At 40.3% G+C, this 17,071-nt stretch overlaps 1 protein-coding gene across 13 annotated transcripts in view; it reads right to left on the bottom strand.

Moving 5' to 3' along the window:
- Positions 1-17,071, bottom strand: part of ABLIM1 (actin binding LIM protein 1) — a 280,514-nt gene that overhangs the window by 191,577 nt on the left and 71,866 nt on the right. For 3 of the 13 annotated variants that reach the window (XR_012498401.1, XR_012498399.1, XR_012498410.1), the window contains exon 1: positions 4,393-4,560. The exons of 6 other annotated variants lie outside the window; for them this stretch is intronic. Coding sequence is in view for 1 of the 7 variants with exons in the window: in XM_074339005.1 (XP_074195106.1) it covers positions 4,393-4,450 (58 nt within the window). In the remaining 6 variants the exon portion in view is untranslated. Of the gene's footprint in view, positions 1-4,299; positions 4,361-4,392; positions 4,563-17,071 lie in introns of those variants that run through there. 4 more of the 13 variants (XR_012498405.1, XR_012498397.1, XR_012498403.1 and 1 more) reach the window with 4 other exon arrangements.

Genomic DNA, 17,071 nt, shown 5'->3' with positions numbered 1-17,071 from the left:
AATTTCAGCCATCATAGAAGTCAGGCCAGGAAAACTCTGGACTCCTTGACTCTCATTCCTTTGTCTCCCATTCATGGGAGAAGACACTATTTGACCTTTAAAACTAGGAACATGCATTACACTGATGAAAATAAAATGAATACATGAAACCAAGAGTAATTACCCCCAAGTTTGGATGGTGGTCCAGGGAAGCTTTCTGCCTTTCATAAGCTGTTTGAAATTTTTACAACCAAAGTTTATTCTTCTATGATTTGTATAATTAAAAATAAATAAAACACACACATTAAAAAAAAAAAAAAAAAGCAAACTAGAACCAAGGCCTTGGATTCCAAAGCACTATGCAACAATATAACTAATTTGGAAGCATCTGGATTTCTCAGGTGGAACTATAATTGCTAATTATATAACCTGTTCATTACTACGTGCGAGGCACTGTGCCATGGGGTTTACAGACACCCTCATTTAATCTTCACAATCTTATTAAGCAGGTATTACTATTAGCTCCATTTTATAGATGTGGAAACTGAGGCTTGGAGAAACTAAGGCACTTGCTCAACATTCCACAGCTGGTAGGTATCCAAGCCTAGAGATGAACGAAACCTCTCAAGAGCTTATTTAACATTGTGTCCAAAAGGAACACACTTTCCTTCTTCAAGTCCATAATTATACATTTATATTAGAAAACAGAACTTGGAAGTTCACCAAATAGTCATTTTAGCAAGGGGAAAATAAATCCCCAATCCCTGGTGTCTCTGGCAATGAGGAAGGAGCAGAGATGGTACCTGAGGCCCAGAGGCACCTTGCCCCCATGTTGGAGCCGTGGTGAGAAGTGACCTGTGGTCAGATTGTGCCCCTGGAAGCCTGTGGGGTCATTTATAGCCCAAGGCACCCCCAGGCCTTCCCTAGCCAGCATCCCAACCCCCACAGGTGACTACATCCTCTTACACCTTATATTCCAATACTTCCATTCTTCACCCTGCCCAGGAACTTACTAATTTCTCGTGTTGGTTAGTTGCCTAGCACATCTTTGGCACACATGCCGGTGATCCTCCCAAGACTATAGATTCTAAATGACAGAGATTTATTCTGAATAGTATCTAGCTCAGTGCCTGCCGCCTACTGAAAAGATACTTAGGCAATTAATGATAACAAACAGAACGTTAATGAGCTGCTCCAATGCCAAATCCAGGGAGGGCTCTGACACATGAGCACACCCTCCCTGAGGAAGCTCCCAATTAGAGACAGACTATTACCGTGAGACTGCCCGTAAAGTTAAACAAATAAATATGTAAGTAAATAAATAAAGCCATGGGTGAGGCCAAGAGCCTCAAAAGTAAATGGCTAATTAAATTCATGAAGCTGTATGTGCCCCTGAGTGTTCATAGAGCTAGAAACATCTTACATATGAAAAAAACGGGAGCACAGACAATTTAAACCATTTGAAAATAGTCCATAGAGATGTGTTTCCCACAAAATAATACCACTATGCAAACATGGCAGCCTTTTCCCAAGAGCACTGTGTATCCCTGGTCACCTTCTAACTCTCTAAATCACTTCAATTCACACGTCAGCATGAGGTATGGTTCCCACCCCATTATAAAGGAGAGTAACACCAAGCCTGGGGAGTTTCTGTTCTGTTAAGATCTTCAAGGTTCCCCAGTGTGGTCACAAGCCTGGGAAGCCTGTGAACATGGACCCTGGGGGAGGGGAGAAGCAAACTGGCACTCTCAAGGCCCATGCTATCCTTAACTGTTTTCTGCAAACCCAAAGTTCAGTGCTCCTGGGGTCTGCTCCCACTGCTTGGGCATGTCCCTGGAAATGTCATGTTCTAATTGACCCACTGGTCTCTGACCTTAGCAGAGCTCATTTGCAGTGGCAGCTGTGCTTGCCTGTTAAAGCAGAAAACCCTGCCCAGCATTCTGTCCTCTCACAGGAAACCTAAAAGGAGTGTTCATCATTAGCATGTTGCATTTTTTCTTTTTTGGAAATGAATGGTTTTTAGAGAGAAGTCTTGCTAAATTCCAATATTCTGAATTAATATTCTAAGTATCACTCCAACCTTTAAAGTATATTAACGATGGAGAAGTACATCTCAGCAGTTAGATTTCAATATAAAGGACTAGAAGGCTGGATATCTCAGATGCCTAAGTTACTATTAATTGTATGTAAGCATTAGCTCTCAGTACACCCTTTAGAGCAGATGCGCGTATATCCTTATATCAAAGTCTTATATCAACAGTCACCTAACTAGCTAATGTCCTCAAGGTGTGCCAGGAGATAAAGGACAGGAGGATGGACTCTTATTAACGAGGGATACAGGAGCCAGTGAAAGCATTCTTGTTTTAAAGCATCATGGACTCAGCTACAAGAATCAGAGACCAATTTAAACACTGTCAAACTTATTCATTATACATCCTTTCAAAATATCCTTCTATTAAAAAAAAGTAATTAAACTATATTGTCAATATTCCCCATGGAAAGTACTTTTAAAACAATGCAGAGTAAACCCCTTATGTTTCAAACATAAGGTGTTCCTATTTTAAAACCTCAGTGTAATTTGCCAAATTCCAATTTAATTACGACGGAGAGTCAAGTCAACTGTTGGGTGTTCCAGGTATGCATTTTCTGTGGTTCCAGCTGGCTGCATGTGGAAAGATTCCAAACACCTTAAAAATACTCCATGGAGTCGAAAGGAGGATAGTAGCAAAAAACGGAGAAATGAAATTCCTTGTGTTTCCACTTGGCTCACTTAAAAAAAAAAAAAAATAAAATAAAAAAAAAATATATATATATATATAACCTGATACACGACTTACTCTGTTTACTTATAATCTCTCTGTCATGTAAGATTTCCCCAAACCTTCCCTATCTTTCCAGGACATCAAAATTAAAATCTACTCTATTTACAGTGTAAGGAAAACAGGATTTCAAATTTATTCAAGTAAAGACATACAGGCATCTTTAGATATTTTGATTTTATCTCTAAAACCCCTTTCAGTTAGGAAAAGCCATCAAATCATAGTTTCCAACTGTAAATATCAGTAACACATTAATACTAATTAATACGCAGAGCGCTATCATTACAATTCAGAGTCTATCTTCCAGGAGAGCCCCGAGAGTGTCCAAAAACGTAGAGGCTTTTTGTCAACATCAGGTGATGTTACACTTCAGAAAGAACAGGGGAGGAAGAAGGCGGGGCAGAGTTCTTGGCTTATTGCCCACACGGGGGCCATGGTCAGCTTTAAATTTTATTATCCTGACGTTTGTCAACTTTTGTCTTCCCAGTGAATGACCGAGGCAGATCAATAAATACAAAAGCACATTTCCAGATTTTTCAATCAGCATTGCCTTTCAAAATAATGTTCCTTTACAGGAGAAAATGTTACGGCCCAAGAAGCCACCATGAATTATTCATCAGTTACTGAGTGTGCCAAGCTCCAATTCCTTTGTACCTCTCCACAAGTGTGAACATGTGAAGTGTAGCGTACCTAGGCTCCCAGTTCTACCTGTCCTGGGTAGGAAAGCAAACCTGAGCTCACTGCAGGCCCTGGTAAACTGAGAAGAACAGGCGCTCGGAAGTGAAGGCGGGAGGGTTAAAAGCGTATCTGCCTTACATGGAAGGACCGGCCAGCTGACTCTCCAGAAACCAAAATAAGTGACAATCGCTTATCTGACGGGGTCTGATATCAAAAGGAACAGCATGAATCCACACAGTCTGCGGGTTTCAATGGAACAGCTGGCAGGATTGTGTTGGGCTACCTGTGAAGCTGTGGTGTTGGCTGCTGGTCTCTGGGGAGCAGAACAGGATGCAGGGGACCACTCCTGAAGCCAGCCTCACCAGGGAACGGACTCTGCCATCAGACACAACTGTAGGGGACGCATTCTAGGGACTGAATCCAAATCCAAACAAAGTTCCCAGCCTGCCCTTCCCACGGAGACAAAAACCACATCGTAAGGAGGAAGAAAGCATTCATCTCAAAGCTGTTAACACAGGCACTGCCATGGAAGTGGAGGATGAAAGCAAAAAGAGCACATGAGCAGAAAATCCCAGGGATTACCCACAGTCACTGAGACTCCTTGTAAAGTGCTCCGATAGGCCAACCGACCGAAATTTAATTTGATTTAATTTATCTCCACTCCTGCCACAAAACAGTCACATCGATTTTTAAATCCTATTATATTAATGGTTTCTATAAATATGTTGATACGTAAGATATGCATTTTGTACAAACATGTTATGCACATAAACAGATTAGGTGTTAATATGTTAGCATATAATAAGCGTAGAACAATTGTTACCAATTGAAAAGTCCCCGCATCCCTTCCCATCTTTAACGACATGGTCCATGTCTGACAGCACACAGACCGAGTTCCCCAAATGGACAGTCAGACCTTGGTTGTGTTCGACCACGTGATGAGGGTCCATGAGCTCAGTTGGTTCCCAGGTCATTGCCAGGCACAAAATTCTGAGATGTCAGGGTTTCTTCACTAGGTAGCTGACACACGTAAGACTGCATCCACTCCTAAAAGAAAGGCTCGGGCCCTGGCTTTCCTCCCAGGAGTTTGTGGGCTGAGTTGGACTCGGGAGAGGGGTGTGCCACCCAGAGGGTGTGCCATAGCCAGCTCCGGAAGAATGAGGACTTTCCTGTGTGATTCAAGGTCTTTCCTCCTGTATAGAAACCTCAAACTCTATTCTCTTCCCCCACTCTGTCTCCTACCAATTCTAAAGACCACTCTTAAGAACACATGAGCTCACGGAGAGCATACCTGCAGAAAACGGGCCTTTTTAGGAAGCCACTATTAAAACACACCCAGAATGTTCCTGGGATTCTCCTCCACTCTGCACAATCCAGAATCCAGATTTTGGTCACTGTCATTTCATAATAACTCAAACATATGAGAGAAAGAAAGAAAAGGATCGATTTTCCTAAGCCTTCTGCCTCCTCTTTTCACTTAATGAATTACCGTCTCACCAGATGGGCTTTTTCTTACTTGTTTTTTAGTACTAGGATATAATAAAAATAGAATAACTTGGGGAGGCTTCTTTTACTATCGGCTTGGCTATTTGTCACGGCTTTGGACGTTGTTCCCTGACAAACAGCTCAAGTCTTGGACTTTGAGCCCTTTTATATTAGGTACAGGCGGTCTGAAAACAATGACCTCATCCGGAAAGGCTCAGGAAAGAGGCATTTTTTTCCTTTAGTCAGTAATGCCCTGATGCCAGCTTGGATTACCGGCCCCCCACAGTGCAACTTTTCTCCCAGTTATTTTTGAACACCGGGGCTTTTGCAAATTGGAAACATTAGCAAGACAGTTTAAATGGGAAGAGACACTTAGCACAAATCTCCCCAGCATCAGCTACATGTATTGGCTAAGAGGTAGAAGGAAACTGGCATAATTGTTTTAAGTGTGAGGGTGGGGCATTTAATTCCTGCAATAAAGACATAAACCCAGCACCCATTCTGAGATATTAATGTAATACGAAGCCCATAACCTACCCATTGAAAGCAAAGACTATATGATCACACGGTTTAAATATAAAGTTTGATTAATCGAACATTCCCGGCTTACTCTCTTCCCATCTAGATGGCTCTTTTAGTTTTGCTTTGAAATGGCTCTGGGGACAGCCAGACGCATGGGTCACCCATCCTCCCTCTCTCTAGTCCAGGCCACTGCCTGGAAGTTTCTGCTCCTGATAACGTCCTCCTGACTTGGCTGAAGCACCAGGCGCCAGACAAAGGACCACAACTGGAGTGCTCATTGATAAAATGCTTGGCATCTACAGAGCTGTCATATGCTCACTGCGGCCAAAGGGCGTTGCATCTATTGAAATCTTCTGATTACACCTAATGCCCAGCAATCTCATGACAGTGATTCCGTTTTAGCCCTAATGTTTTTTTTTGTTAGTGTCTCAGGATTCTTACCATAAGGATGGAACAGAAGTCTTTTATAGCTGTATTTTTTATTTCTATGAGCCTTCATTTTGAATGTCATGGATGCTAGTTTTTCCTACTCCCTTGAAATCTCAGATTATGATTCATACTTGATTTTAAATGAAAGGTGGAAGAAGAAACCACGTGTAGTGCTGTAGCTATTTTCTGGACCTAATACAGAATTCTAGTTTAAAAGCAACTTGCATCAGTTCCCTGCCTTTTATAAGGCAAGTCGGCCCAGAGGAAATATGGGGGTAGGCAATCCAGTATTGAAGCTGACTTTTTGAATAGTTAGCCAATACAGCAGTTCTCTCCTAGTCATGATTCTCCAAATTTGACTTCTGTTAGTTGGGCCAGAGATAATAAGATGGGCAATTTACTAGACTCCAGAAACCAACTGCTTAAAAACAACTATTGCCTCCTCAAATGGCAAGGGTACTTCAACAGTGTCATTTGAAAATCAGAGATACTATTCTGTGTTCTTCACCTTAGGTAACTCAGTCATCTTAGGAACCTGAAGAAGTATTTCCCAAACCACGTACCTCAGAACTCTTCCCAGGGAAGCAACTGTCAGTCAGCAAAATTAATAACTAACAAATGCTTTAAATTGCATATTCGCCTACACTTGAGAAATGCTTGATGCAATGTTACTGCATTGTTAAACAGGTTTCTTAACCATGGACTTGTCAGAGACATCATTATGCATGACTCTGTAACTCTTTAAGAGAAGAATAAAGGAAGAAGCATTTTCCAAATTCGACCAGCAAACTCCCAACCCCAGCACAAATACGAACTTACCACAAAGCAGTTTGGAAAATGCTGTTCTAAGGAAGAAGGGATTTTAGAGATAATGTACTTCTTAGTGTCAGAGATGAGAAAGCTTAGAGTCAGAGAAATTTAGGAATATCCCATTTAGGGTCTAGATTCTTCTTCCTTATTGAATATGACCTTTTAAAAAATTTAATTTTTATCTTTTCTAAAGGAGTCATTTTTCTTACGGAATTTGATTCAAGTTTCTGTCTCTTCTGCTTCAATGCCTCACAGAATGTATATGGAGGACAATTCTGCCTGGCAACAGTTAGTTCTGCTATTCGGATGGTCACCATAGGCCACCGTGCCTGGCTGTATTTGCAAGTAGTGTCTGGTCCATGTGATGTTCCATACCCCGGGAACACAGATGCCACATGTTTTTAGGCACACAGCACATCGTACAAGCAATTGCGTTAAAGGACCTGGCCTAGGTCTGCTTTGCAATTACAGAATAGGAGACAAAGCCTACCATGACGTCATTTACGACAAGGCTGAGAGTGAAAAATAGCAGGTATCAGTAACAAAACATGCACAGGGCCCTCGCCCCATCCTTTAAACTAATCAGAAGAGACAGAAACTTCAAGCAAATTGAATTTTGTAAGAAAAAGGATGCCATTGGGAAAAATGAAAACTAAATTTCTTAAAAGGTCATATCCAGTATGATAGAAGGATCTAGACCCTAACTAGACAGGCACAGGAAAAACATTACATACTGATGTGCCATTTCCCTTGAACTTGTGTTCCAACGACAGTCACTCAGTTATAAGCCCAGATAATTGGCCCCGCCCCAAGCTCAGCTATGTGACTCCACGGGAGAGATCAATTTCAAGAACTAAAAGAACTTGTAACTCACCACACACTTAAACAGAAAGCACTCTTGATGGTGGCTTAATCTAGAAATGGCCTTTGACAGCAGACAGCTAATCTGTGTGCGATGAGATCGAGTTTTTGCTTGTGATTCCCAAATAGATCCCATGCAATTATTTTGTAACTGGAAATGAAATGTTCTGGACTTTACTAAGATAATATCAACGCCTACTGCATATGGTCCCTCTAATATCTCAGCTTCATAAGTTACCTATAGAACATTCTCATTGTTATTCATAATTCACATGTGCTGAGAGCACTCTCTGTGGGCATTGAACTAAGACTCCCTCGCTGATTTTTTACAACCCTCTGAAGCAGGTGCCATTATCATCTCCATCTTAAAGATGAGGCAACTGAAACAGACAGAAGTTACAGAAATTGCCCAAGGTCACTCCGCTAACGAGAGAGGCAGCTGGGACGTGGGCACAAATAGACTGAATCAGAGACCGTGACCAGGATGTTAAAGCTCCCTCAAGAATATTAAAACAGCTCACAAAAATCATGAAGTTGGAGAACACGCCAAAGCTATCTCAATGCCTTTGGGTTTTACCGGTAAACATGAGTTTAGCAGGACAAAAAGTTAGAATATACCCAAAGTCTGCTGCTAACGCTCGCTACAAAAACTCTAAATACTGAAGACTGTATGGGGCGGGGGGTTAAATCATAATGATTTACTGTAGTCTGAATTTTTATAATTTTGACAGTAATTATCGCGTGACCTATGACAACAGCAATTGCAAAATAATCCACACTTAGCTTCACCCCTAGGGAATGAATGAGAATACTTATTGATTGTGCTATACACAGAAGACTACATTTTATATGGAATTATTTATTGTTGGAGGGTAGGAAAACAAAATAAACTTCTAGAAGACACATACCTGCCTGGTAAATGTTACTACATCATTCCATCTCACCTGGATCTTTCACTCAGTGGGTACCACTACCAAGCTGATCTACCACCGTCGTTTTGGAAGCTGCATTCAAAGTTAGGGGGACGAGAAAATGCGCCACATTTTCATGAAACTGAGACTGCTACTTCAAATCGCTAACTCTCATTCAACTCTCCAGTTTAATTTGGGGACTTTTAAATTTAATTTAACATTCTGCATTACCCTGCCTACTTAACAATTTATGGACAGTAAAACATTCCTACATAGTCTCTAATGAAAGCAACCATTTATTTGTGGCCTCATGCAAACTATTATTCCAAAGACTTTCCCATTGACTTTTGAAAATTTTAATGGCTTGTCTCTGCCTGCTTCCAACGTTCATCTCTTCCAAGAAGAGCATTCATTACTTACTTCAACAAAGGGTGTTGGGCTAGTCTGTAACTGTGTACATCACAACTTTATAAACCCAGTCAAAACTCAAAAACAACACAAAATCTTTGTACTCTCTTCCAAACTCAAGAAGATAAATCTCGTTTAAGGTGCTTTTAATGATAGAGGGGAAAAAAAATGCAACATGCATTTTAAATCTTTCAAAATAAGTCAACACTTGCTAAATCTTTCTAGGGTCCCTAATAAGTAACCTCTGGGGTCAAGGCAAAATTGCCTTAAGCGGTCATGTGCCTCTCCCAGTGACCTTCGGGGACTCCACGCTCTATGCCTTGAGTGGCCGGCACAGACCAGACAGTCTGGAAGCTAGAAGGAGCCTTCATACCATCTTTGTTGTTTTCAAGTTCATTTGGACAATGACGAGACTTCTCGGGGACTCCTCATTCTCCTTCTCGGGGAGAAGGGTTGACTCTGGGCTCCACCCAACTTCCCACCAGAGAAATTTCAGCTCATCTGTCTTATTTTTCTGGGCTTCCAGATGAGCCTTTATTTGAAGGAAGTGTTCCACAGCTAAAAACAGACACACACTTCAAAAAATTCCCATTCTGTCCAATCTTTTCATTTTAGAAAGGAGGAAAACAAAGGCCAGGTGAAGTCAGTGACTGGTCACAGGTCTGGAATGAGTGAGCGGCCAAGACAGGGTTCCAACGAGTCACAGGCTCTGAGCAATATGGTCATTGCCACGTACACAGTGCCTGAGAGGCGCGGCCCTTGCCCTCATCGGGGAAACGCCAGGTCCTTCCACTGCTGCTCTACCAGCACGGCACAGGCTGGGCCTGCGGCTGCAGGGCGTTGTTGTTGTTGTTCTTCTTCTTTTACACATTTAAAAAGTACTAGACAGAGAGTCCAGGGGCAGAAAAGCAGCAAGAGGGCTGCTAATTAGGACAAAAAGTGAAAAATTTCTGAAATTTAACATGAACCAACAGCAATAATAGTTGGTTGATAAAAATTGAATTTACACTCACAGGAAAAGATGTGGACACGCTACAAGGATCTGTGCACTTGCTGCAACCTCACTCTTACAAGCTCTGCTCTTAACGTTTTATTTAGCAAACCACAGCTGAGCACACGGTGGGGTCCAGCCACAGGGGCCACTCTACGTGCGCATCACGGGGTACCCGGCCTCTGCAGATACATGGATTGCACTCTGGATGAACACCACAGTCACTGGCTCTTGGAAGACGGACGCTATATTTTATAAAATGTGATGACACCACACTGGAAGGAACAAAAACTGATAAATTAGAGTGGACAGTTGCAGCTATCCTCAGGGTCTCTGATTTCCAAAGGTTCCTTTCAATAAATGCCTAAAATGATCCAGGGTGCCATGCACTAGTGGACTGATCTGAGCAAGTTATTTTACCTGTATGTGCCTCAGTTTTCTCACCTGTATGATGGGGATAAATTAATTACAGCACCTACCTTATGGGGGTGTTATGAGAATTTAAGTAAAGAGTTTCTGTTACATAGTAACCTCTATATAAATACTAGTTGGCATCATTGTTGTTCTTCGTCTTATCTAAAAACAAAAAACATTAAGTAATAGAGAGGCCAGGGCAGAAAAGTAGCAAGAGCCCTGCCAATGTAAGGTGAAATACAAAAATGAAATTATTCTGAAGTTTAATGTGAATCAATAGAAAATAATAATTGGTTGATAAAAGCAGGATTTACAAACAAATTGGTATCACAATCAGCTGTACTCGGGGACCTTCCTGGCCGCTCAAAGCTGGGCCTGGAGCAGCTGCATCGCCACCACCTGGGAACTTGTTAGAAATGCAGAATCTCAGCACCCAACCCACACTGCAGCCAAGGGAATCAGAATCTGCATTTCAACAAGGTCTCCAGGGAACTGATGTGCATATACCACACAGCCTTTCTCCAGCTTTTCTCTCACGGTATGGTTACATCTCCATACATTATCCTAAATCCTATAGCCCTTTTCATTGGTCCTCATGTTAGGTAGTTTGCAACTAACCTGAGTCTTAAAGCAGATCCTCCTTTTATGGGATAGAATCATGCTTGGGGGGGGGGGGGGTGCATCCAAAGCAATGAAACCACCTCTTGTAAGTAACGTCAATGATTTAAAAATGTCCCCCAAATGAGCTCATATTTAATTCAATAAAAATAGATAAAAAAATGTCATCATAATGATTATCATCCATGGCCAAGTTACTGAGCTCTTAAAACATGTAAGAATTAATGCAAGAGGCTTTCCCTGTGTTCTCACTGAATACTCACAACACACTTTCCAGAAGGTATTACTATCCCCATTTTATGGATGAGGGAACTGAGGCTCAAAGAGGCTACATCACTTTGTCAAGGCCAAGCTGAACAGGAAAAAGCCTTTTTGAAGTCCACTCTCTTTCTGTACATTGATGCCGATAACATCAAAATCTTATCTTCGTGAGTTGGGGAGCAGCAGTTATCTCCCCTTTTAGGTAAGGAACACGGAGACACAGAGACAGTGAATGAACGATGCAGAGTCAACAACCTGAGACTTAGGGCAGAATCAGGATTCTAGTTTTTCAAACTAAAGACTTCTGTTGCTAGAAATGCCGATGATTGTGTAATGGCACTGAAGAGACGAGGGAACTCACAGAAAAGAAAGGTTCCCATTCATGAAACTTTGTACAACCAAACCAAGGAACTTTAAATTTTAATATCCGAAGTCGAGATCTTATTGGGGCACCAGATTCTCTGGCAAACCAGAACTTCCAGATTTTTATTGCCTTCACTGTCGCTACCGATGCTTATCAGCATATGTCAGCTAACACCCTACACGATATTACTCTTGCACACTTGGGATTACAGTCTCTCTGATTTCCCTCCCTACATCTCTATCCACGTTTGATATCAATGAGTTCAGAACTCGCCTAGATTAGTCAAAATCTTTCCTTGACAGCACCCGTGTCATCCAAAGACACAGGTTGTAGAATCAAGCGACCAGGGCTACTTGCCCAGGCCCACTGAGTGTCTTCCTTCTCTGCCCCTGAGGATTGTGGGAGAGAATCAGATGTGTTGACTAAAGATTCTGTCTTAGTCTGCTCAGGCCGCCACAACAAAATATCACAGACTGGGAGGCTTAACAACAGAAATGTATTTTCTCACGGCTCTGGAGGCTGGAAATCCAAGATCCAGGTGTCGGCAGGTTTGGCTTCTGAGGCCTCTCTCCCTGGGTTGTAAACGGCCACCTGCTCACCGTGTCCACACATGGTCACCCCCGTGTGTGTGCATGTGTCTGGTGTCTCTCTCTCTCTCTCCCCCTGCACCCAAATGTTCTCTTCTCACAAGGATACCAATCATACTAGGTTAGGGCCTACTCGCATGGCCCCATCTTAACTGAAGTACATCTTTAAAGCCCTGTGCCCAAATGCAGTCATATTCTGAGGTACTGGGGGTAGGACTTCGACATAGGAATTTGGGGAGGACACAAATCAGGTCAGAGCAGAAGATGAATTGATCTTTTCATCCATTATAACCAAGTCCTAGAGCTATGCTGAGGCCTCCTCATCCAGTCTGAGCTCAACAGAACAAGAATTCAGAATCGGACTCTCTCAGACCCATGACTCAGAGCACTCTGGAGGAGGAAGGAAGAGAATGGAGTTCCAGGTCAGACCTTTTCTTTTCTGGTCTATGGGATCAGAGAAAAACAACTCTCGGCCTCACTGTACACCAACACAACCTAGCTTCTTCCCCACCCCCACTTATCACAAGCTTATGTAAGGTCACTCGGAGGTGGATTTTTTTTAACAAAAATTAAGTGGCACTTATAAAACAGTCTGAGTCAGAGATAAGAACAGTTACTAAAAAGTACAAACTGGAATGAAGAACTGGAATCTGGCAGCCCACAAGGCCGCTCGTGCCCTGGGGCAAACTCTCCTGAGCTGGGAGGTGATGAGTCCTGGGGAGCTGGCACTGGCTTCCCAGACAGCTGTCCTGTGCAGCAGGACAGCCCGGAGGGAAGAGCCAGCCCTGGCCAGCCGGCCCACTCAGTCCCGGGCGGCAGCACCAGAAAATGTCAGGGAGTAGGAGGCAGGAGAACCAGCACAACTCCAACATGTCAGGAGGTGCTGGTTCACAGGGTGTGTGCAAACGGCTCCTACCAACCAATGAGACATGTGTTCATGGGCCTCTAAATAGAACAGAACAAGACGAGAGTAAGAGTGACATTTACTATGAAAAAGAAAACCTACATGCATCGCTCAGTCTAACAAACCTCATTAACTTAAACTGCACGAATGTTCAGTTTTAGTAACACAGCTATTCTTTACATCGTCACTATGTGAGCTTGGTTCTCAAAACCTTTTCAATATAAAATTCCATAGTCTTCCTTGGGGTGTTAAAAGATCATTTTGCCATTTCATTTGCTATATAATAAGTGTTTTAAAGTAAAAATTATTTTGGCTCAATATATTATTAAATGTACGGACGATCATACTTTAGAGACCTCTTGTGCAAGCAGATCAACTGTAGAGGAAAAACACCAGCAAGGAAATAGACTCTCGAATAGAAATCTCCTTATTAACTCCCCCTATTAATTCATTAACACATGTGAAGAACACTAAAAATCATTAGACTTTTAAGGAAAACCAACAGCACAAAATGAGACCAAAATGAGAATACAAACACATGATTCTAGAGAAAATAGATAATTCAGTCAACAAAAAAGAACCTAAATCAAAATCAAATTTAATTCATACCCTCTAAGGTATTTGAGAACACATTGTATCCATGAAATAAAAGTGGGGAAACATTGAAGAAGCAATCAGAGAAAAAGAGAGTTTTAGGACATTAAAAATCATTATGAAAATAAAAAGAAATTTAATAAGTAGGCTAAGAAAAAAAGGTCAAGGAGATATCCAAGAAGACAGAACAAAATAAGAAAGAGACAGAGAATGTGAAAGAAGAATTAAGATATGGAATACATCCAGAGTCTCCTTAACAGGAGTCTCAGAAAGAGAACAGAGAAAGTAAAGGGGAGAAAACAGTAAAAGAAAATTCCCCAGACCGGAAGAAAGACACAGGTCTTCATATTGGAAGAGCAAACCAGCTGCTGAATAGGATGAAGAAAAAAGACAAACAGCAAGCCATATCCTGGTCAGGAATTTCCGACACCTGAAGATACAGAGGAGATCTCCAGAGCTACCAGAGACCAAATCAGGTTACCAAGAAACGAAAAGGACTCAAGATGCCATCAGGCTTGGCAGCCATTCTGGGTGTCAGAAGACACTGAAACAAAGTTTTCAGGAAAGCACAGCTTTGACTCTGGATATCTATACCAGATCAATCAAGCACGGGGCAAAATCAGATATTTTCACACCTGCCAGGATTCCATTGACCACCCAAACACCCACACTGAAAAGAGTTTCTTGAAGATTGATTCATACAGAAGGAGAAATTAATCATCAAACATAAAGCTATACATACCAAGAAAATATAGAATTAGTTTAAGAATAAAATAACAGGGGTGGGGGTGGGGTGGGGTGGAGAGAGGGAGTAGAATTCCCACAATGACAGTTATGCAACAGATCCTAAAACTAGTGAGTCCAAATTAAAGCATTGTCAGAGGGTTCCAAGAAAGCACCTTTGAGAAAGTAGATTTCATTCTTAAGAGGGTGGAAGAGCTTAGTGATGCTATTAATACATTCCTTTGCTTAGACCACCCCTCCAAAATAATTTGGAATTAAAAGTTTTATGTAAATTAAAAATATGTATAAGAAAATCATGGTCAAAATATGAACCAAACTAAAAAATAACATAATTTTGAGCAAAAAATTTTTTTTGGAAAAAGACACTTTGATGAAGATGTTTTGATAATACTTGAACATTCTCTTAGAGCAAGACAGATTTAGCGCCCAAAATCATAATCCCAGCTCTACAGGGCCAATCACAGCACTCACTTCTGCAGTTAAGAATATTTATGTAACTTTTATGGTATAAATGTTTCTATTGGTTTTCAAACCTAAAAATCAAATGATAATAAATAAGAAAGCATTAATGGTAGAAGATTTAAAATATTTTAAACCTTGACAATGCAAAAGTAAGGTATAGCTGAAAATAGTCAGAAGGCAGAAAGAGTGGGTGGAAGAGAAGGGAGATAGAGGGGTGATAATTTCCTCATTTTTACATCATAGGGAGTCAGGGGGTATTATCCAAAAGTCAGACAAAAAACTAGCAATATATCATTTAGAGTTATAAACTTAAAATCTAAACCTATAAAGCTTTTAGAATACAACATTGAATACCTTTGTTCCCTGGGGTTAGGCAAATATTTCTTAGATAGGATACAAAAAACCACAAACCATAAAAATTGATAAATTAAACCTCATCAGTTAAAAACTTCTGTTCTTCGAAAGATACTATTAAGAAAACAAATGGTCAAACCTCGGGCTGGGAGAAAAACATTTGCAAAACATAAAGTAGACAAACTTATATTCAGACTATAGATACATATTTAAAAGTTCTACAAGTCATTAAGAGAAACAATACAATTTAAAAATGGGGGAGGGGAAAGATTTCAACAAGAACTTAAGGAAAGGTAGGCAAAGGATCACTACGTACATGAAAAAGTTCTTAAATAATTAGCCATCAGGAAAATGCAAATTAAAATCACAATAAGATGCTGCTTTACCAAATGAAAATACTTAAATGTTGGTAAGGGTGTGAAATAACCATTGCTAGTGAGAATATAACATGGTACAACAATTTGGGGAAAAGGTTTGGCATTTTCTGATGAAGTTAAGCATATACCTACCCTATCACCTAGCAATTTCATATCTAGACGTTTATCCAAGAGAAACATAAATCCACAAAAAGACTTTCCCGTGAATGTTCATAGCAGCTTTATTCATGCTAGCAAAAAATTAGAAACAGGTCAAATGTCCATCAATAGTATGGATAAAAAAATTGTGGAACAGCTATACAATGGAATATTACTCAGCAATAAAAAGGGATAAACTGCTCCTGTACACAACAACATGGGAATCACAGTCTTTATGCTTAACAAAAGAGTGCATAAAGTATGAATCTATTATCTATGAAGCTCTAAAACAGGTAAATTTAATTAGAACTATGGTTCTCGGGGGGGGGGGAAGAGAGTTCACTGACAAAGGATACGGGGAATATCTGAGGGTGTGGAAATGTTCACTATTGTGATAGAAACATAGGTTACATGGACGAATCCATTTTTAAAAATTATATAACTAAGATTTATACATTTCAATGTATGGCAATTATACCTTAAAATAAAATAAAAATAACAGAGGGAGTGGAAGTTTAGATGAAACCAAGTTTAGATGGCAGAGTGCTGATAATTGTTCAAACTGAGTGATGGATAGGTGAGGTTCATCATACTACTTTGTTAATCTTTTATTATACAAATCTTCAAACACATGCAGAGTAAAACATGGACACTGAATTTTAACTTCGTATTATGGCAACATGATCAGATGTTTAGAAGTTTAGTATTTTGAGCTTAAAACTTCAACTGGCTGATTTTTATTATTTTATTATTATTTTTGAAGGGTAAGCTAAAAAAATAAGATTTCAGTCTTCTATTTTCAAGCTTTTCTCTCTAAATACCACACTGCAAGGAAGGGAAGTTTTTATTGCTAATAATCAAAAGAACAAATTGCAGAGAGTCATTATCATGTTATCTTTCTGAAATATTGGCTTTTGAAATAACATAGATGTTCCAATGAGTTACAGAAGAATTTTAGTTAGATGAATGAAACTTTTGAATTTGGGGAAGCTCAACCTGAGAATAAGAGTTTGCAAAATCAAAAAAATTTTAATGATAAAAATGATCGGCTTGCATTTTAACATCAATAATTTTTATATTTTTTGTCTTTAACCAATGGTCTGTCATGGTTATACCCTGAACAATATATGAGTAACAACAAAAACACTTTCAAGTGGCATAACCCTCGATATCACTAGATGTGCTCATGTAAATAAGTTAACTCCGCTGTTTAAATACAACCTTACTTAGTAGGCATTCAGAAGCTCTCAAACCATTCGTTCTTAAAAATACAAATATTTAAATAATTATTTCATGTATTGATTTTTAAAACTAGAAGTTGTATCACATACCATTATTGCTTTTAAATACATGAACTTCAG

Source organism: Rhinolophus sinicus, linkage group LG07, assembly GCF_036562045.2.
Source record: "Rhinolophus sinicus isolate RSC01 linkage group LG07, ASM3656204v1, whole genome shotgun sequence".
NCBI classification, from domain to species: domain Eukaryota; kingdom Metazoa; phylum Chordata; class Mammalia; order Chiroptera; family Rhinolophidae; genus Rhinolophus; species Rhinolophus sinicus.
This window is presented reverse-complemented; position numbering and strand designations above follow the sequence as displayed.